This window comes from Salmo salar, chromosome 01, assembly GCF_965601325.2.
Source record: "Salmo salar chromosome 01, fSalSal1, whole genome shotgun sequence".
Taxonomy (NCBI): domain Eukaryota; kingdom Metazoa; phylum Chordata; class Actinopteri; order Salmoniformes; family Salmonidae; genus Salmo; species Salmo salar.
In genome coordinates this window covers 174896124-174918572 of record NC_138291.1, presented here as the reverse complement: position 1 = coordinate 174918572, position 22449 = coordinate 174896124, and the positions used below count along the sequence as shown (strand labels likewise).

Genomic DNA, 22449 nt, shown 5'->3' with positions numbered 1-22449 from the left:
CTCACTTGTAATCTGGAATGGTCTTCGTGTTGGTGCAGATGTCACAATACTGGAATTCTGGATTATCTCAGGTAACAGTGGTCCCCAGTTTTTACAATGGCGTAAACTATGACCCAGAATCCATCTCTCCCTCAACCGATTTAAGAGACAATGGACCAGGAGTTTTAAATAGATCATTCACCCAAATAACAAATTACTTTTTTGGTAACTTACTATGAGAAAATACAATCCACAAGTTGGGGTTGTTTACCTAGCTACTGTCATCAACAGTTAACTTTTAGCATTTTCTAACTGATAAACAATGGAGGTCAAAGTACCTGATATTAGCATGTTTCAATTTCATGCACAGGAGGTTGGTGGCACCTTAATTGGCGAGAACGGCATGGTTTCCAGATGTTTGATGCCATTCCATTTGTTCTGTTCCGGCCATTATGAGCCATTCTCCCCTCTGCAGCCTCCACTGTGTTATCCTCCCAAAGTGTTAAATGGATTACAGTGCATTCGGAAAGTATTCAAACCTCTTCACTTCCACATTATGTTACGGCCTTAATCTAAAATGGATTCAATTTGTTCCCCTCATCACACACACAATACCCTATAACGACAAAGCAAAAACAGGTTTTTAGAATGTTGCATATGTATTAAAAATAAACATACCTTATTAGTATTCAGACCCTTTGGAGTTCACCTGTGGTAAATTCAATTGATTGGACATGATTTGGAAAGGCACACATCTGTCTATGTAAGGTCCCACAGTTGACGGTGCATGTCAGAGCAAAAACCAAGGCATTAGGATGAAGGAATTGTCCGTAGAGCTGAGACAGGATTGTGTTGAGGCACAGATCTAGGGAAGGGTACCAAAAATGTCTGCAACATTGAAGGTCCCCAAGAACACAGTGGCCTCCATTCTTAAATGGAAGAAGTTTGGAACCACCAAGACTCTTCCTAGAGCTGGCTGCCCAGTCAAACTGAGCAATCGGAGGAGAAGGGCCTTGTTCAGGTAGGTGACCAAGAACCCGATGGTCACTGACAGAGCTCCAGAATTCCTTTGTGGAGATGGGAGAAACTTCCAGAAGACAAACATCTCTGCAGCACTCCACCAATCAGGCCTTTATGGTAGAGTGGCCAGAAGGAAGCCACTACTCAGTAAAAGGCAATTGACAGCCAGCTTGAACTTTGCCAAAAGGCACCTAAAGAAATCTGACCATGAGAAACAAGATTCTCTGGTCTGACGAAACCAAGATTGAACTCTTTGGCCTGAATGTCAAGCGTCACGGTCTACGGTGAAGCATGGTGGTGGCAGCATCATGCTGTGGGGGTGTTTTTCAGAGGCAGGGACTGGGAGACTACTCAGGATTGAGGGAAAGATGAACGGCGCAAAGTATAGAGGTCCTTGATGAAAACCTGCTCAGGACCTCAGACTGTGGCGAAGGTTGACCTTCCAACAGGACAATGACCCTAAATACACAGCCAAGACAACGCAGGAGCGGCTTCGGGACGGTCTCTTAATGTCCTTGAGTGGCCCAGCCAGAGCCCAAACTGCTTTAACGAAACAGTGACTAAATACGGAAGTGGTCAGATGACGCAGATTCTAAGCTACAGGACTGTTTAGCTAGCATAGACTGGAATATGTTACGGGATTTGTCCAATGGCATTGAGGAGTTTACCACAGCTGTCACCGGCTTCATTAATAAGTGCATCAACAACGTTGTCCCCACAGTGACTGTACGTAAATATCCCAACCAGAAGTCGTGGATTACAGGCAACATCTGCACAAAGCAAAAGGCTAGAGCTGCCTCTTTCAAGGAGTGGGACATTAATCCGGACGCTTAAGAAATCCTGCTTCGACCTCTGACGAGCCATCAAATAGGCAAAGCGTCAACACAGGACTAAGATCGAATCCTAGAAATGATCGCTTTGATGCTCTTCGGATGTGGAAGGGCTTGCAAACTATCACTGATTACAAAGGGAAACCCAGCTGCGAGCCTACCAGACTAGCTAAATGCCTTCTATGCCTGCTTCGAGGCAAGCAACACTGAACCATGCATGAGTGCACTAGCTGTTCAGGACTGTGATCACGCTCACCGTAGCCAATGTAAGAACGTTTAAACAGGTTAACATTCACAAGGCACAAAGGCCAACCAGATTACCAGGAAGCATACGCTGACCAGCTGGCAAGTGTCTTCACTGACATTTGAAACCTCTCCCTGACCCAGTCTGTAATACCTACATGTTTCAAGCAGACCACCATAGTCCCTGTGCCCAAGAACGCCCAGGTAATCCGTTGAAACTGAACAAAAATATAAACACAACATGTAAAATGTATAAACTTAAGAAAATATAAACTTAAGAACAAAAACTGAACGACTAAAAAGCACCCTAAGGAAAAGCAAAGCTAAGAAGGTGTTTTAAGATCTCTTTAAAATATGTCCACAGTTTTGTCCCCCCTCAGGTTCTCTGATAGGCTGTTCCAGAGGCTGGAGGCATAGTAACTAAAGGCTGCTTCTCCATGCCTCTTGGTCCCCCTCAGGTTCTCTGGCAGGCTGTTCCAGAGGCTGGAGGCATAGTAACTAAAGGCTGCTTCTCCATGCCTCTTGGTCCCCCTCAGGTTCTCTGGCAGGCTGGAGGCATAGTAACTAAAGGCTGCTTCTCCATGCCTCTTGGTCCCCCTCAGGTTCTCTGGCAGGCTGTTCCAGAGGCTGGAGGCATAGTAACTAAAGGCTGCTTCTCCATGCCTCTTGGTCCCCCTCAGGTTCTCTGGTAGGCTGGGGTCATAGTAACTAAAGGCTGCTTCTCCATGCCTCTTGGTCCCCCCTCAGGTTCTCTGGCAGGCTGTTCCAGAGGCTGGAGGCATAGTAACTAAAGGCTGCTTCTCCATGCCTCTTGGTCCTAGGCTTTGGGATAGTTAAAAAACCTGTGCCAGAGGAATCTACTGGGTACAGAACTTAAAAGCATGTCTGACATGTATTGGGGTGCACAATCGTGGATTGATTTAAAAACCAATATAATAATCTTAAAATGAATTCTAAAACCAGAGTAATGTGTGCTCTCTGTCTGGTCTTGGTCAGTACCCGTGCTGCACTTGACTAATGGCTTTCTTGGATAGACCAGATTGGAGAGCATTACAGTAGTCAAGCCTGCTTGTAATAAACGCATGGATGAGTCTGTCTGTATCAGCCTGAGAGAGAAACGGTCGCACCTTGGTAATGTTCCTCAAATGGTAAAAAACTATATTGGTCACATTCCTAATGTGTGATTCAAAATTGAGTTCCGATTCTAAAATAATACCTCGGTTTTGTATCTGGTGTTTTGTCTTTATTGCCCATGAATTCAAATGTGCCGTCAGATTTTCTCTGTGCTTTGGCTCCAACAATAAGTACCTCTGCATTAACCCTTTTTGCACAATTATTTCTTTGGACTCATCATATACTCTGCTGCTACTGTTTATCTCTCCTGCTGCCTAGTCACTTTACCCCTAGTTATAGGCATTCAGAAAGTATTCGGACCCCTTGACCATTTCCACATTTTGTTACGTTACAGCCTTATTCTAAAATGTATTAAATTCCTCATCAATCTACACACAATACCCCATAATGACAAAGCAAAAACGGTTTTATTTGTTTTTGCAAATGTATATTTTTATTTTATTTACATACAGTACCAGTCAACAGTTTGGAAACACCTACTCATTCAAGGGTTTTTCTTAATTTTGTACTATTTTCTACATTGTAAAATAGTAGTGAAGACAAACTATGTAACCAAAAAAGTGTACCTTTTTTTTATTTTAAATTCTTCAAAGTAGCCACCCTTTGCCTTGATGACAGCTTTGCACACTCTTGGCATTCTCTCAACCAGCTTCACCGGGAATGATTTTCCAACAGTCTTGAAGGAGTTCCCACATATGCTGAGCACTTGGCTGTTTTTCCTTCACTCTGTGGTCCAACTCATCCCAAACCATCTCAATTGGGTTGAGGTCGGGTGATTTGTGGAGGCCAGGTCATCTGATGTAGCACTCCATCACTCTCCTTCTTGGTCAAATAGCCCTTGCCCTGCCTGGAGGTGTGTTGGTTCACTGTCCTGTTGAAAAACAAATGATAGTCCCACTAAGCTCAAAACAGATGAGATGGCATATCGCTGCAGAATGCTGTGGTAGCCATGCTGGTTAAGTGTGCCTTGAATTTTAAATAAAATCACTGACAGTGTCACCAGCAAAGCACCCCAAATTATCACACCTCCTCCATGCTTCACGGTGGGAACCACACATGCAGAGGTCATCCATTCACCAGCTCTGCCTATCACTTACACTCAGCGGTTGGAACCAAAAATCTGTAATTTGGAGTGGAGTACTTTTGTAGTGGTTTCTTGGCAGCAATTCGACCATGAAGGCCTGATTCACGCAGTCTCCTCTGAACAGTTGATGTTGAGATGTGTCTGTTACTTGAACTCTGAAGCATTTATTTGGGCTGCAATTTCTGAGGCTGGTAACTCTAATGAACTTATCCTCTGCAGCAGAAGTAACTCTGGGTCTTCCTTTCCTGTGGTGGTCCTCATGAGAGCCAGTTTCATCATAGCGCTTGATGGTTTTTGCGACTGCACTTTGAAGAAACTTTCAGTTCTTTACATTTTCCTGCATTGACTGACCTCTCATGTCTTAAAGTCATGATGGACTGTCGTTTCTCTTTGCTTATTTGAGTTGTTCTTGCCATAATATGGACTTGGTCATTTTAGCAAATAGGGCTATCTTCTGTACACCACCCCTACCTTGTCACAGCACAACTGATTGGCTAAAATGCATTAAGAAGGAAATAAATTGCAGTGTGCAAAGCTGTCAAGGCAAAGGGTGGCTACTTTGAAGAATCTCAAATATAAAATATATTTTGATTTAACACTTTTTTTGGTTACTCCATGATTCCATGTGTTATTCCATAGTTTAAATGTCTTCATTATTCTTCAATGTAGAAAATTGTAAACATTTATACAAATCCTGGAATGAGTAGGTGTGTCCAAATTTCTGACTGGTGCTGTATGTAAATGTGATATTTCAGCTTTTTATTTTTAATACATTTGCTCCAAAAAACGTTTTGCTTTGTCATTATGGGGTATTGTGTGTAGGTTGATGGGGGGGGGGGGAATGAATCAATTTTAGAATAATGCTGTAATGTGGAAAAAGTCAAGGGGTCTGAATACTTTCCAAATGCACTGTACATTACAGATGGATTCAATTGTCATTTTTTTGCCAACGATCTAAACAAAATATTGTGTCATAGTGTAAGAAAAATTATAATATTTGTAAAACAATTAAGAAAAATAAAACACGAATATATCTCATTTACATAAGCATTCAACCATTCAACCCTGAGTAAATAGATGTTAGAATCACCTTTGGCAACGATTACAGCTGTGAGTCTTTCTGGGTAAGTGTCTAAGAGATTTCCACACCCGGATTATGCAACATTTGCCCATTATTGTTTTTAAAATTATCCAAGCTCTCTCAAATTGGTTGTTGATCATTGCTAGACAAACATTTTCAAGCAGATTTCAGTCAAAACTGTAACTCGGTCACTCAGGAACATTCACTGTCTTCTTGGTAAGCAACTCCAGTGTAGATTTGGCCTTGTTTTAGGTTATTGTCCTGCTGAAAGGTGAATTCATCTCCCAGTGTCTGGTGGAAAGCAGACTGAACCAGGTGTTCCTCTAGGATTTTGCCTGTGCTTAGCTCCATTCTGTTTACTTCTTATCCTGAAAAATGCCCATCATTAACGATTACAAGCATACCCATAACATGATGCAACCACCACTATGCTTGAAAATTTGCAGTATTACTTTGCCTTGCTGCACATTTTAGAACATGTTTTATTCTGTACAGGCTTCTTTCTTTTCACTCTGTCAATTAGGTTAGTATTGTGGAGTAACTACAGTGCTGTTGATCCATCCTCAGTTTTCTATCACAGCCATTAAACTTTAACAGTTTTAAAGTCATCATTGGCCTCATGGTGAAATCCCTGAGTGGTTTCCTTCCTCTCCGGCAACTGAGTTAGGAAGGACGCCTGTATCTTTGTAGTGACAGTGTATTGATACACCATCCAAAGTGTAATTAATAACTTCACCATGCTCAAAGGGATATTCAATGTCTGCAACTTATTATATGACTTGTTAAGCAAATCTTTATTCCAGAACTTATTTAGGCTTCCCAGAACATTGGGGTTCAATACTTATTGACTCAAGACATTTCAGCTTTATCATTTTAAAATTCATTTATAAAAATTCCACTTTGACATTATTGGGTATTATGTGTAGCCCAGTGACAGAAAAGTAACATTTAATCCATTAAAAATTCAGGCTGTACCACACAATAAAAGATGGAAAAAGTCAAGGGGTTTGACACTTTCTGAAGCCACTGTATCTAGCTCAATTACCTCGTACCCCTGCACATCGGCTCGGTACTGGTGCCTGTGTATTTAGCCAAGTTATCGTTACTCATTGTGTATTTATTTTTACGTGTTATTACTTTTCTATTTTCTTTCTCTCTACATTGTTGGGAAGGGCCTGTAAGGAAGAATTTCACTGTTAGTCTACACCTGTTCTTTACGAAGCATGTGACGAATAACATTTTGATAGAAATGTAAAGGTAATTTCTGATTGAGCCAACATATGCAACGTTTACCGTGAATGCAGCCTCCGCTAAAGCGGGAACATTGCCTTAAAATGTCAATCACGCTGTAAAGATCAATTTCTGCAATGCCGATTGAATAGAGCCCTTTTCATCTGTGGTCCGGAAGCGGCTCATCAATGTGTGAACTTTTTTTTTGGAACGAGGGGACGGCGTGCTAGGATAGAGCTGCTATTCAAATGGAAACATGACCCACCCAGGATGTTTTGACACAGGTGGAGTAGCTCAGATCAAATGTAATATAACTTTACACTATTGAGCATTATGAACACTGAACATTGCCCTCACACTGTTGTACAGGTTGCCTGCCACCACATAGCATTGATCTCGTCCACAGATATGCCATTCAACAGACTAGGCCTGGCTATATGATCATTTTCATACAGTACATTCTATGTGGACAAGAATGATGCAACTTTTATACAAGCATCTCTCCATCACAGTATGAGACCAATAAATACGTGTGCAGACAGAAATTCCAGCGACATTGATCATCTATAGAAATAAATGACTGATGCATAAATCTGTATGTGTATAAAATACTGACATGAAAATGTAAATAAATACTTACCATCTACATATGTATTTTATACAGAGATTAAAACATATATAATGCCATTAAATAGCAAAGTCCTGAAGCTTGCTGTTTGCAGCCAGTGCACCTGCGTAGCAACCCTGTCCTGATCTCTAGGCTCCTGGTCCATTTACATGTAGTCATTTTTGGCACAACCGTTGGATTACCTTACACACAAATCTATGGTCAGGATGTCTCCTCTTCCAGGTCTTCTACCAGGTAAGGGTCCTCTTTTTTTAGGGCCTGGTAGAGCTGTTCCTGGGCACGAGGTCCCTTCCTCATAATCATGTCCAGAAGGGCCTTGTTCCTCTGGATCCGTGAACTTATGTTGTCAATCTTCTCTCGCTCCACATTGTTCAGTACTTTACAGTCCTGGAGCTTGAGGAGTATGGGCTGCAATTCACCCATGCATTCCTCCAGTTTCACTCTGTGTTTTGTTATGAAGTCCTCTCCTGAGAGAGTAGGAGGATTGGCAGGAGGGCCTACAGGGAGAGGGCCAGAAGCTGAGAGAGGGAAAATACTATCTTTAAAATACAGTTTAGGATGAAAAAAAAATCAAGATGTATGCTAAACATCGAAGATAAATTATGACCTCAAGTCAATATTATTTTTACTACACAGGAGCCCTACGAATCAGATTTCTTTAATTCCATGTCTTTGTTTATCATTGCGATATCATTAAATTGTGATGTTTATAATTGTAAATCTCAGTGGAATATCAAGTTACCTGTAGAGATGATTTCTGTTGGTGAAACTGCAAATGAGAAAAGAAGACCGTCTGATTAACGGTGATATTAAGACTGCGTCCATTATAACCAAAACTTATGATATAAAGATGTACTAAATTCAATAACAACAACTGCAATACTAGTACAGCAACTTTGTGTTACCTGGAAGCCAGACAAGTCTATCCCACACAGACTCTGCACCATCCTTTTCTTTTAGGAGAAGATCAACTTGTTCAACAACAGTTTGTAAGAACAACTGAAATGTTGGGATGTAATTTTCATAGGATTCGAAATCCACAAATGCTGCATCCTGGTGAAAAATACAGTTCGTCAGTTATATAATTTTAATGTGCAAATACATTTTCATTCTCTCTCTCTCTCTCATATCAGATATCACCTTTGGTCTTATTTGATGTTCATCTGTAAGATCAGTGGACAGGGTGTATTCTTGCTTTGGGATTAGTTGGCAGTGAGTGTTAGTTTCAATGTAGGTTTCTTGGTCTCCATTCCTTCTCTTCCACTCCTCCTGTACCTTTGAATGTTTTCATAAAAGCACATTTTGTTATCCAATGTTTAAACTATAACACATTATCCAAGTATTAATGTTACCAAAACATGCATATTCCAGCCAAAGTATTGTTTGACATCTCTGATCTATTCACCTACCTCCCTGATCATAACATTTCTAGGAAGCAACAACACATTAAGGATGGACCTCTTTTTAGGAACAACTGGGAGTTTGTAGAATAACAAGACAAGTGCATGTATAGGGACAGTGGGTGAGTCATCTTCCCTGACGATGCCATAAGCAGAGAATCCACTGATGTTTAATATGACATGTTTGTCGGTTATCTGAACGTCACGGATAAACTCCAAAGTGTCATCCATCACATGGGCTACAGACAGGAAGTCACATCCACCGTCTGGGAAAGAAAGAGAACATGTGGAGCTTATTTCTCTGACTTGATTATCAATGATAATAGCTAAATGATGAGATATCAATAAATGATGATGTCATTCGGAATGACAGTGGTCTTGAAGCACTATGTCTTTCATGAAATCGTCACTCACTAGAATGAAGCTCACAGTGTGGGAGTTGTAGTTGACAGACAGACCCTTTAAGGCATGTGAATTTGAACAGGGGTCCCGCAGGCCTCTTGCCTCTCTGTGCTAGAAGCCACCTGTCCCAGGGGACTGTCCAATAGAGCACTTCCCCCTCCCCCTCCATCCCAAACCCAAGGCCGGTTACACCACTTGGGAACAGACCTGCACTGGGGCACTTGAACCTGTTTCGAGCATATGACAATGACGTGGCATCATGATATGTTCATTTTACATTCTTAAAAAAAGTATCCATTTCAACATGTTTTCCTCTCATATAAATGGGAAAGAAGAACAAGTTACCGGTATGCTCCCCTGCTCTCTTCATATACCTCTGTTACCAAGTTATCAGGAGATGTCTAAAATGTAAAAACAATACCAGTAGATATTGAACCCATAGATAAAATATATGCATTATAACTTCTCTTTCTTTCTTGTCAGTGAGGATCTTATATTACCTGGAGAGGGTCAGTCATACGCATGGCTTGGTCGACCTTTCCTAATACATTCCTTAATAATTGCTCCTTGGTATCAGTTAAGCTTTGAGACAGATTAACTTCAATACGTTCCTCGATCTCCTCTTGCTTTGATCGTTCGCTAGATAAAGGACGACTGGGAAGGCATGACAGGGCATGGTCTACAGAGGGAGATTTGGGTTACAGGAAGAGAGGACAATCTACAAACAGATAGCAAAGAGTGCAAATTGTATTTAGTTATTAGTCTACAACTGAGGTAGCAGGACGATGACATGAGGAACATCGCATTTCCTCTAAATCTATTACTGAGAGGGGAGGGGTGGGAGAAATGACAAACACTGTAGTTACCCTCTATAGAAGTGTTACCTGTGCTTCTGATATACATTATCAAGGAGGAACTTGGAGCATAAACATTATATATTCATTAACATTCTATAATAAGACAAGTCAAGAAGCTGAGGCACTCTGAACACACTGACTAAGAACCTGCACTTACTTCTGATGTGTTCCCTCTTCAATTCATCGGCAATATTATGCAGATTCATGTCCCTCAGGATCCTGAATGTTATCTTCACAGCTTCCTCAGGGCCGAGGATCTGCACCATCTTATCAACTGTGACCTCTAAGTTGGCGTACCTTAGCTGGCTGTCTGGGATTGGAGGAAAGCCGGGCAGCAGGTTGCCAGATTGGAGTAAATTTATTTTTTTCCTCATTTCTTTGCTCAGCTTCATCAGAGTGACCTGCAGCAGGGATCCCTTTATAAAAAGAAAAAAAAGAAAACAGAACAATTTAAAATCTTTCTCGCATGGAGAGCACCCCAAAGAGCAAAGCCTAAATGCCAAGACCAAATGTATTATCATTCATATTTTATACACAATAACAAATTACCTGCATATATGAGTTCCAATGACAGAACTAGGTATGTTTGTGTCTGTGAACCCAAACATCCCCTTTCCTCCTCACCATGACATCTTTGTTTCTTTGAATTGCAGTCCGTTTTTTGTTCTTCATTAGTATATATTTTTTTGTTTGCAGAGGGCCTAGAAACAAAAAGCTCCTCCGTCTTCTCTTTACCCTTGAACAAAGATGATGTGTGACTGCTCGGTGACACTTTCCATGCTCTTTTACTCCCTGTAGTATCACAAGAGAGACAGATAAAAGAAGTATCAGTAACAACAACAATTTAATAAGAGGTAAGTGGGAGTGGGAAAGGCAACATTTGGTAGTCAACCACACACAAAAGCAGCACCATTTTAAAATGTCATACACACCTAGCGACTTTCATGTTTTCATATAATTTTACCTTGAACATAACATAATCCGGTGATGTAACATGAGCAATGCTATAGTAGCCTAGCGGTTGGAGCGTTGAGCCAGTAACCGTAAGGTCGCTGCTCTGCCCTTGAGCAAGATAGTTATAACTTCTTCGGGATCGGTGTCCCTTCCACGGGACGGTTGAGCTAACGTAGGCTAATGCGATTAGCATGAGGTTGTAAGTAACAAGAAAATTACCCAGGACATAGACATATCTGATATTGGCAGAAAGCTTAAATTCTTGTTAATCTAACTGCACTGTCCAATTTACAGTGGCTATTACAGTGAAAGAATACCATGCTATTGTTTGAGGAGAGTGCACAATTTTGAACATGAAAAGTTATTAATAAACAAATTAGGCACATTTGGCCAGTCTTGATACAACATTTAACAGAAATGCAATTGATCAGTCTAAAACTTTGCACATACACTGATGCCATCTAGTGGCCAAAATCTAAATTGCACCTGGGCTGGAATAATACATTATGGCCTTTCTCTTGCATTTCAAAGATGATGGTACAAAAAAACACAATAGAACAGTTGGTTTTTTCTTTGTATTATCTTTTACCAGATCTATTGTGTTATATTCATTCTACATTCCTTTCACATTTCCATAAACTTCAAAGTGTTTCCTTTCAAATGGTACCAAGAAGATGCGTATCCTTGCTTCAGGGCCTGAGCTACAGGTAGTTAGATTTGGGTATGTCATTTTAGGCGAAAATTGAAAAAAAAGGGGCTAATCTTTAAGAGTAAAACACCAGTCTCAACGTCAACAGTGAAGAGGCGACTCCGGGATGCAGGCCTTCTAGACAGTGCCTGTGTTCTTTGGCCCATCTTAATCTTTTATTTTTATTGGCCAGTCTGAGATATGGCTTTTTCTTTGCAAATCTGCCTAGAAGGCCAGCATCCCAGAGTCGCCTCTTCACGGTTAACGTTGAGACTGGTGTTTTGCGGGTACTATTTAATTAAGCTGCCAGATGAGGATTTGTGTGGCGTCTGTTTCTCAAACTAGACACTCTAATGTACTTGTCCTTTTGCTCAGTTATGCACCGGGGCCTCCCACTCTTTCTATTCTGGTTAGAGACAGTTTGTGCTGTTCTGTGAAGAGAGTAGTTCACAGCCTTGTACGAGATCTTCAGTTTCTTCGCAATGGAATAGCCTTCATTTCTCAGAACAAGAATAGACTGACGAGTTTCAGAAGAAAGGTCTTCGTTTCTGGTCCTTTTGAGCCCGTAATCGAACCCACAAACGCTGATGCTCCAGATACTCAACTAGTCTAAAGAAGGCCAGTTTTATTGCTTCTTTAAATCAGAACAACAGTTTTCAGCTGTGCTAACATAATTGCAAAAGGGTTTTCTAATGATCAATTACCCTTTTAACATGATAAACTTGGATTAGCTAACACAACATGCCATTGGAACACAGGAGTGATGGTTGCTGATAATGGGCCTCTGTACACCTATGTAGATATTCCATAAAAAAATAAAAATCTGCCGTTTACAGCTACAATAGTCATTTACAACATTAACAATGTCTGCACTGTATTTCTCATCAATATGATGTTATTTTAATGGACCAAAAAAAATGATTTTCTTTCAAAAACAAGGACATTCCTAAGTGATCCCAAACTTTTGAACGGTAGTGTATGTACGATAAGTCCACTCTCTTTGTCTCTCCCGCTCTTTATCTTTCCCCACCCCCTTTCCATTGTGTAACAAGCCATCATATCGGGTTAGTCCGCTAGGGACTTTTCATTGCATTATGTTAGTAATCAATAACCTATACCGTGTGCGTGTGTTTATGTATTACTGTGTGATTATTTAGTTAGTAAAAAAATAATTAAGACAGTTTGTGTATCGCTGATTCATCACTTAGGTTAGGATTCGTGCAGATTTACGAAGTCAACGACGTTTAGAATGAGACTGATATGAGGAAAGGGTTGATTGATGACTTATGATATCAATATATTCTTGAGTTAATTCGAGAAACGGTAACTCATTAAATAAACTTTCCTGTGGTGCCCCCAAATTCCTAGTGAGTTAATTGTTACATGATTAATTTAATTGAGTAATAATTAAACGTAGTAGGTAATTATTCAATGAATAGCAGTCATCACATTAATGATAGTCACATGTGGATGTCGATTAAGGCAGCCCCCCGCACCGCTCTGATTCAGAGGAGTTTGGTTAAATGCAGAAGACACATTTAGGTTGTGCAACTGACTAGGTGTTTTGATGTTTTGTGTTTCTCGCTCCTGCTTTTGAGGAAAGGAGCGAATCTTTTTTTTGAATTTTTTTTAATAAATCGACTACAATTACAAACTTCCATATTTTTTGATTACAAACCGTAAGGAGGGAACAATCTTTTATGACATCCTATGCCAAATGTTGCTTGCTGGTAACAAGGTCCTCATAATGCACAGATTGTTTTGTCTTGCTGTATTACCTAGTCTGTAATTATTCCTTAACTTCTCAGCGAGATCAAACCACTTCATCATCTTCAGGATCACCACTGTGATCTTCACAGCATATTCGGGGCTGTAGCTCTGCACCATCTTATCCACTGTGACCTTTGTGTCAGCGTTCTCCAGTTGGTTCCATGGGATGGGGGGAAATATGGACAGCAGGGAGTGAGCCAGGTGACTCAAAAATCTCTTACACTCTTCTGCGCTTAGCATCTCTAGAGTAGCGAGGAGCAGATCTGGAACAGATGGCATTGTGGGGCACATTTCAGTGGCTTTGCTGCTCAACTGCTTTTTGTCCAAGGCACTCAAAGAACTGCTAAACAAGCTGATGCATTCTCCTTTGTCACCGGAAACTCTGCGAGATGAGGATGGTGTTCTGACTTGAAGATCGTTTAATGAGAGACTGCGTTTCAGCATCCCTTTTTGTTGAGGTTTTATATTGGGGTAAAGGCCTTCTGTGAGTAAGAAAGAGAGTGAAAACAGGTTATTGTTTTGCAGTAGATGTCTTCTTACTGAATTATCAGTGTTGAACTATTGAAGAGTTTAATTCCAAAACGCTAGATATCCATTTTCAGAAATATTGTTAAATTAGCTTTTATTGTTATAGTAAATTCTGAAAGAAATTGGTGTGGTTTTTTTTCACTATGTAATCATTGCATGGGGTTGTTCAATGGCAGATTTTAAACAAATCCATGTCTATCACTTGATGGTTTAATTTCAGATAGACAAATAATCATGTTTTTTGCAAATGCTACATATCTGCCTCACTCAGAGGAATAAGTAGTTCTGCTATGTTTTAAGGTCAAATGCAACAACTAAATATTTTATAAAGAAATGTACAAATGATACATTGTGACACACAAATAATAATAATAATTAAATCATTCAAAACATTTACATTTTAGTCACTTAGCAGATGCTCTTATCCAGAGCAAATTACAGTAAGTGCATTTATCTTAAGATAGCCAGGTGAGACAACATCACAGTCAAATATACAGGATACAAACATTCCACAATGGATATATAGTGTTTTGCAAAAAAAATAAAAAAATCATACACATCTAAAATCTCAATAAAAAAATCTGAGAACAGTAATATTTTACACACACACGAAGATACCCATATGCAATCATTTCTGATGAAAATGTAAAACAAATTGTGGATATAGCGTTTTGGAAATAAAGTTAAATTATTTGTCATACTTTTTCAGCAGTTGAAAATAAAACTGAATGACAGACCTAATATACAATTAGGTCTGCCATTCAGTTTTATTTTAGCATAGATCTCATGCACTTCACCTGCTCCTCTCTCAGGAATGGTTGTGTGCAGTGGAGCTGAAGTGGCGGTAATGTCTATGACATCACAGGTCTCATATTCTTCATCTTCTCCTTCAGGAATGCTTATGTGAGGTTGTGGTGACCCCCAAACTTGGTCATCATAGCACATGACGTCACATTCTTCACCTGCGCCTTCTTCAATGTCATCATAGGTCTCCTGGTCTCCACTTGCTCCAGGGGAAGTCAGTATGCCTTTAGAGCATGGAGTAACTTGTCTGTAGTTTATCTCTAACTTTTTTGCAAGATCAAACTGTTTTAAATTCCTCAGGATCCTCAGTGTGATCTTCACAGCGTCCTCAGGGCCGAAGCTCTGCACCATCTCATCCACTGTGTCCTGCCTGTCAGGGTCATCCAGCTGGCTCTCTGGGATGGGAGGAAATACGGGCAGCAGGCTAGTCAAGAACCACTGAAATTGCTCCAGGTTTCCTCCTCTCTCAGTCAACTCCTCCAGAGTGGCCAGTAGCAGTAGCTCCTTAGCAGGCAGCATTATGGTTCCCTAAAACAACCAAACAGGTGAGTTGTCTATGACATGTAAACTGATATAATTTGAGCAAAGAACATGAACACATCCGTATTGTTAGTAGAACATACTAGAATCTTTCAACTGGTCTCAATATCGAATTTCATCATTAGACAGATTAATTTGGGAACTGCCAACACACACACACTCACATTTTGCATACAGTATATTACAGTTTCTTACGTTTTAGATTTTAGTCATAGCAGACGCTCTTATCCAGAGCGACTTATTAAGATAGCTACAGATGTAGGATCTTAATTTGACCCGTTTCTCACAGCAGGAAAATAATCCTGCAGCAACATGAAATGTGAATGATTGTGTGGAGTGTAATTAATTTACATTTGTGTAGGGGTTGATACATTTTCTTTAGGGCAACTCAAGTGGAACATATAAAGTGAAAATTACAAACAGAAGCTTAAACCTTGAATCCACTAAGTTTGTATTTTCTGCTGTGCAGGAAATTTCCTGCAACAATAGGGTAATACAATTAAGATCCTACATCTGTAGGTGAGACATCACAGTCCTAGTAAGTAAAATGTTCCTCAATAAAGAAGTTATCAGCAAAGTCAGCTCTAGTAGGAAAAGACAAGTGCATTTTTTTTTTTTTTTTTTTTTTTTGCTCTGCACTTTTAAAAGGTCCAGTATGTAGCTTTGAGGGCGACCGGCCAAATGTTATAGATCTGTCATTCTCATTGAAAGCAAGTCTGATATGCAGTAGATCCATTCTATGTGCACAATTTCTATGCATCCCATCCTTAAAGGCCCACCTCAGAGGAAGTTGCCGCACCTATTTCGGAGAAGGGGCTAGCAGCATCCCAATATGGCAACCTGAGTATGGGCAAGTAGGTGTGTCAAAAGTGGGCGTGTGGAAAAGAGTGGGCGTGTCAAAAGGAAAGGAGGAGTGGGCGTGTCAAAAGGAAAGTAGTGGGCGTGTGGAAAGGAGTGGGTGTGTCAAAAGGAAAGTAGTGGGCATGTGGAAAAGAGTGGGTGTGTCAAAAGGAAAGTAGTGGGCGTGTCAATAGGAAAGTAGTGGGCGTGTGGAAAAGAGTGGTTGTGTCAAAAGGAAAGTAGTGGGCATGTGGAAAAGAGTGGGTGTGTCAAAAGCACTCTGCTTTTACGGTTTTGATTGAGCAGTTTTTTTCCCCCTCTTCCATTTCTTACCATGCAATACCATCCATTGAGCTACCATGCTGATGTTTTTAAGCCAGAGGATGAGTCTGAGTAGTATTTCACTGTTAGTTTTACACAAATAATTGTACATTTTAAGTTATAAAACTGACGATTGTTTATCTTTGACTTAAGTATTGATGACGGGTGTACTGTTGCTTCATGCGTTGTATGCGTGTGATCAAGTATGACTTTCACCCTGATATTGGCTACTAGATAGCTACTTCCCATGCAGTTGCCGGATGGTAGCACATGTCAAGCCGGGAGCAAAGGGCACTGTGTCCCGGTGTTGTTGCCGTTCATGCCCTCCCCATTAAATAGTAGACTGTACAGTGCATTCGGAAAGTATTCAGACCCCTTGACTTTTTCCACATTTTGTTACGTTACAGACTTATTCTTGTTTTTTCCCCTCATCAATCTACACACAATACCCCATAATGACAAAGCGAAAACAGATTTTGATTTTTTTTCTAATTTATTACAAATAAAAATAAAAAAAACATTATTTACATAAATATTCAAACCCTTTGCTATGAGACTCGAAATTGAGCTCAGGTGCATCCTGTTTCCATTGATCATCCTTGCGATGTTTCTACAACTTGATTGGAGTCCACCTGTGGTAAATTCAATTGATTGGACATGATTTGGAAAGGGACACACCTGTCTATATAAAGGTCCCACAGTTGACAGTGCATGTCAGAGCAAAAACCAAGCCATGAGGTCGAAGGAATTGTCCGTAGAGCTCAGAGACAGTATTGTGTCGAAGCACAGATCTGGGGAAGGGTACCAAAAAAAATGTCTGCATCATTGAAGGTCCCCAAGAACACAGTGGCCTCCATCATTCTTAAATGTAAGACGTTTGGAACCACCAAGACTCTTCCTAGAGCTAGACAAGTATTCAGACCATTTAGTCAGTACTCAATTAAATTTAGCACAGGTAGGCTCCAATCAAGTTGTAGAAACATCAAGGATGATCAATGGAAACAGTATGTTCCTGAGCTCAATTTTGAGTCTGATAGCAAAGGGTCTGAATACTTACGTAAATAAGGCATTTCTGTTTTTTTATTTTTAATAAATGTGCAAACATTTCTAAAAACCTGTTTTTGTTTTGTCATTATGGGGTATTTTATGTAGATTGATGAAAAGTAATTTAATACATTTTAGAATAAGTCTAACGTAACAAAATGTGGAAAAAGTCAAGGGGTCTGAATACTTTCCGAATGCACCGTATGTATCAAGGTGACATCTAGATGGTTATCAATATTAATTATTTATTGTGTAAGCTGCTTTCCTACTTGAAATAAATGTGAGAGAAAAATTGCCACATTAGCTACCGATGGCGACACGACCTTGATACCCAGTAGAAAGCACTTCAAGTCGGCATGCACAACACCGGAGCACTGGTCGCCAGCTTACTATCGACTCGTGGTGCAGCCCAATCAGCCACGCAAAAACGCTTGAGTGGCAACAAATCTGCCCATTTAGCTGATAAGCTTTCCTTACACTCACTCGCCTATACTCCGGGCTGCAGCTACCCATACCTGCTACCCTATATATACAAAAGTATGTGGACATCCCTAAATTAGTGGATTCAGCAATTTGGCCACATCCGTTTTTGACAGATGTATAAACTCGAGCACACAGCCATGCAATCTCCATAGAATGGCCTTACTGAAGAGCTCAGTGACTTTCAACATGGCACCGTCATAGGATGCTTTCCTTTCCAACAAGTCAGTTCATAAAATTTCTGCCCTGCTACAGCTGCCCTGGTCAACTGTAAGTTCTGTTACTGTGAGGTGGAAATGTCTAGGAGCAACTACGACTCAGCAGCGAAGTGGTAAGCCACACAAGCTCACATAACGGGACTGCCAAGTGCTGAAGCGCGTAAAAATCCTACAACACTCACTACCGAGTTCCAAACTGCCTCTGGAAGCAACGTCAGCACAAAAATGATTAGTCGGGAGCTTCATGAAATAGGTTTCCATGGCGGTGCAGCCACACAGAAGCATAAGATCACCATGCAAAATTCCAAGTGTTGAGTAGCACTTGTAGCCATTGGACTCTGGAACAGTGGAAACACATTCTCTGGAGTGATGAATCACGCTTCACCATCTGGCAGTCCGATGGACTAATCTGGGTTTGGCGGATGCCAGGAAAACGCTACCTGCCCCAATGCATAGTGTTAACTGTAAAGTTTGGTGGAGGAGGAAAAATGGTCTGGTGCTGTTTTTCATGGTTTGGACTAGGCCCCATAGTTCCAGTTAAGGGAAATCATAACGCTTCCGCATACAATGACATTCTAGACGATTCTGTGCTTCCAATGTTGTGGCAACAGTTTGGGGAAGTCCCTTTCCTGTTTCAGCATGACAATGCCCCCGTGCACAAAGCGAGGTCCATACAAAAATAGTTTGTCAAGATCGGTGTGGAAGAACTTGACTGGCCTGCACAAACCCCTGACCTCAACCCCATCGAACACCTAAATTGGACCGCCGACTGCGAGCCACAATGCTTGTACGGCTCCGGTTAACTTGAATAAAGAGGAACTTATGTTTTAAAGAACAGTTGTTTTCTTTAGTATTTTTTAGACAAGAAGATACAACATGGTACCAGGAGTGACACTACTCGCCTTTGACTCACCCATCATCGAGTTTTGGTCGAAAATGCTGAAAGGCGCCAAGAGGCTTCATGTCAACTAGCTATTTAGCTAACTAGCCACTGGGCTAACGAGACTGGGGTAAAGATAACCACTCCGGAGCTAACGGAGCATGCAGTGCATGTAGCTAGTCGTTTGGAGTGCTAGATGGCTAACGACATGGAGCAGCTAAAGCCTCCAAAAGAACTGAAACTTATCGGCAACGTTGAAGAGCAATGGAAGCAGTTCAAGCAGCATTTCACTCTCTATCTGACGGCGATAGGAGCGGCTGAAGAAGACGATGCACACAAGGTCGCACTGTTTCTCACAGGAGCTGGCTCGGACGCCATTTATGTCTACAACAACTTTCAGCAAACGGATGAAGAGCAAGCAGATTATGAACTAGTATTAGCCAAATATCAGTATTTTTGTACTCCCAGAAGAAATGAGACATTTGAGAGGTATGTTTTCAACAGTAGACTGTTGTGGAATTTATTATGGACTTGAAACTGAAATGTCAGTTGTGTAATTTCAGTCAAATTTCACACTCGCTGACACGAGATAGAATTGTCATGGGGGTGAGAGACAAGGGACTGAGAAAAGTTAGTTGGCGAGAATGAATTGACACTAGAAAGAGCAATACAAATGTGTCATGCTAGATAGGTGACTCAGAGTATCATACGGTCCAATGGTGTTCTTAGTAGGGATGCACGATATTAGCTAAAAATACCAACATCGGTATCGGCCCAATGTCTAGTTTAACGCCCTTTGTGCAAAACCGATGTCAAAGCTGACGTGCTATAACGTAGGTACATGACGTAATGACGCCACGTAACATTTTGCGCTACACGTGCTACACAGCATTCCTAACCTAGCCCACAATGTCTGCTGTGTGGATCGAGCAGTCAACAAGTTGAGCAGTCATTTGAAAGAGTAAGAACATTTCAGTGAGAGAACTCAAAGGCGAAGTCCATTAACGCCAAGATAATGGAATTCATTGCCCCTGACAATCAACCGTTCTCTGTCGTGGGTGATGTTGGCTTTCGCGACTGGTCGAGCACCAGTACACACTACCAAGTGCACTATTTTTCAGATGTTGCCCTACCAGAGTTACACAGTAATAGCGTCACTGCTATTAGCTTCACGACATACATACTATGGAACGCAGTTATGGTCTTTGCGTGTCAAAAATGATACAGTAGCACTGTCAAAGCTGTACATAAAAAGTCTGCAAACAAGCCAACACAGGCTATGAACGATGTGTTTACAATACCGCGTTGGTAATAAAGCATCATTTGTCAGACCGCAACTTCTGGGGTAGCTAGCTTTAGCTTGGTATCTAGCTAGCACCAGCCTGAAAACAATGACCAGTAGAAACTGCAGTCATTTTCATTATTCTTAACAATGATTTAGGAATCCTTGTGAGTAAGTATTAGCTAGGTTGCCACTTGTTGTTCGCCTATTGAAATTGAACTTCAGTTCGTGAAAATAAATAGCTAGCCAGCTACTTAACCCTGTTGCCCAAAGCTAACGTTATAAGCAGGCAGCTAGCTTCATCTGGCTATTGATGCTCGACCGGACCGGGTTATGTGTTGTGAAGCTAGCCACAATTAGATGATTAGACACAATAGTGGAATTTGCAGTTTGCCTTCAAAATAAAAGTATGTAATTGACTGTGATGCAAATTAATACAAATAGTAGAATTATGAGTCGGATAAATGCCATAAATACAGGTCAAAGTAGACAAAAGAGCCAATATGTGTTGAGGAAAACGAGGTATTGAAACAATGGGGCCAAGTAATAAAATATATTTTAATTTGCTCCATGGCTCAAGCAGCCAGAGACGGAAGAGGAAACCCCATTCGCTGTTTTTTTTAGGTTCAATTAACTAGGTAGACTAAACCCAGCTTTTATTGCATTTATGTCTATGGGAGACACAAATGTAGACCGGAACCATTTTTTTCCTCTATGATAAAACGCCTGAGTGAACTATCTTAATTTATCGACCATCTTTGCGGTGGCCAAAATGATATATTATATTGCCCAGTCCAGGCGCGATTCGCTGGTGTATTTGATTAATAAACAATGCCATGCTGGTGTGTGGTACCAAAACCCAGCCCTGAAACGAAACGTAGGCCAAAAATAATTTACATGTCATTGGCACGAATTTGCAGTCCTAAATATGATCATACTTTGAGTTACATCGTTGTGCAACCTTTATTTAACTACACAAGTCAGTTAAGAACAAATTCGTATTTACAATGACGGCCTAGGAACAGTGGGATAGATTTTACCTTGTCAGCTCGGGGATTAGGTCCAGCAACCTTCCAGTTGAACATCATGGGTTAGCTCTGGCCATCGTCTTTCAGATCGGAAAAAGTGGATTTCTGCTCGTGTGGGTGTTCAAGATTTGTTTTTGCGTCTTTTTACTTTTGGTTTTGTACACCACCAACCTATTTAAGGATCCGCCCCTTTTTTTCAATTTTCGCCTAAAATGACATACCCAAATCTAACTGCCTGTAGCTCAGGCCCTGAAGCAAGGATATGCATATTATTTATACCAATTGAAAGGAAACACTTTGAAGTTTGTGGAAATGTGAAAGGAATGTAGGAGAATATAACACAATAGATCTGGTAAAATATAATACAAAGGAAAATCCAACTGTTCTTTTGTATTTTTTTTGTGCCATCATCTTTGAAATGCAAGAGAAAGGCCATAATGTGTTATTCCAGCCCAGGTGCAATTTATATTTTGGCCACTAGATGGCAGCAGTGTATGTGTAACCGATGTGAAATGGCTAGTTAGTTAGCGGTTGTGCGTGCTAATAGCGTTTCAATCAGTGACGTCACTCGCTCTGAGACCTGAAGTGGTTGTTCCCCTTGCGTTGCAAGGGCCGCGGCTTTTGTGGCGCGATGGGTAACAATGCTTCGTGGGGTGTCAGTTGTTGATGTGTGCAAGGGTCCCTGGTTCGAGCCCAGGTTGGGGCGAAGAGAGGGACAGAACTGTTACATATGTACAACGTTTTTGACTGATCCAATGAACCATTTTATTTATGTTCAAAATGTTGTATCAAGACTGCCCAAATGTGCCTAATTTGTTTATTAATAACTTTTCATGTTCAACATTGTGCACTCTCCTCAAACAATAAAATTGTATTATTTCACTGTAATAGCCACTGTAAACTGGACAGTGCAGTTAGATTAACAAGAATTTAAGCTTTCTACCCATATCAGATATGTCTATGTCCTGGGAAATGTTCTTGTTACTTACAACCTCATGCTAATCGCATTAGCCTACGTTAGCTCAACCGTCCAATGGACAGGACACTGATCCCGAATAAGTTTTTTAAACAGCTGAGCACACGCTATTTGGTTATTTTAAAGCTATTTCACAGATGTTTAGATTGTATCTTACAATGATTCTCTATTATGTATGTAAGTCGGTGTTCTCCAGACTAGGGAAATG

At 40.7% G+C, this 22449-nt stretch overlaps 1 protein-coding gene across 2 annotated transcripts; it reads right to left on the bottom strand.

The window, feature by feature from the left end:
* Window positions 1-7069: 7069 nt before the first annotated feature.
* On the bottom strand, window positions 7070-21450 carry LOC106571619 (caspase recruitment domain-containing protein 8). Of its 2 annotated transcripts, XM_014144930.3 has the most exons (13): window positions 21278-21450; window positions 14626-15160; window positions 13309-13782; window positions 10438-10680; window positions 10046-10304; window positions 9532-9710; window positions 9377-9432; window positions 9044-9258; window positions 8639-8895; window positions 8370-8504; window positions 8135-8282; window positions 7972-7998; window positions 7070-7747 (listed from the first exon to the last, which is right to left on the bottom strand). In XM_014144930.3, exons 4-13 carry the CDS (start codon window positions 10441-10443, stop codon window positions 7431-7433), a joined length of 1599 nt encoding a protein of 532 aa, XP_014000405.3. In that variant the 5' UTR covers window positions 10444-10680; window positions 13309-13782; window positions 14626-15160; window positions 21278-21450; the 3' UTR covers window positions 7070-7430. The 2 variants fall into 2 exon arrangements, with proteins under 2 accessions (XP_014000405.3, XP_014000410.3); XM_014144935.3 differs by lacking the exons at window positions 13309-13782; window positions 14626-15160 and having other exon boundaries at window positions 21278-21429.
* Between the last annotated feature and the right edge of the window lie 999 nt (window positions 21451-22449).

What these genes read in the sequence shown, in the direction of transcription:
- LOC106571619 (XM_014144930.3), bottom strand. An exon ending in GAAGAGGGAACACATCAGAA is followed by an intron (nt 9,711 to 10,045) that starts GTAAGTGCAGGT and finishes CTCCCTCTGTAG; the next exon opens with ACCATGCCCTGTCATGCCTT. An exon ending in TAGACTTGTCTGGCTTCCAG is followed by an intron (nt 7,999 to 8,134) that starts GTAACACAAAGT and finishes TCTCATTTGCAG; the next exon opens with TTTCACCAACAGAAATCATC.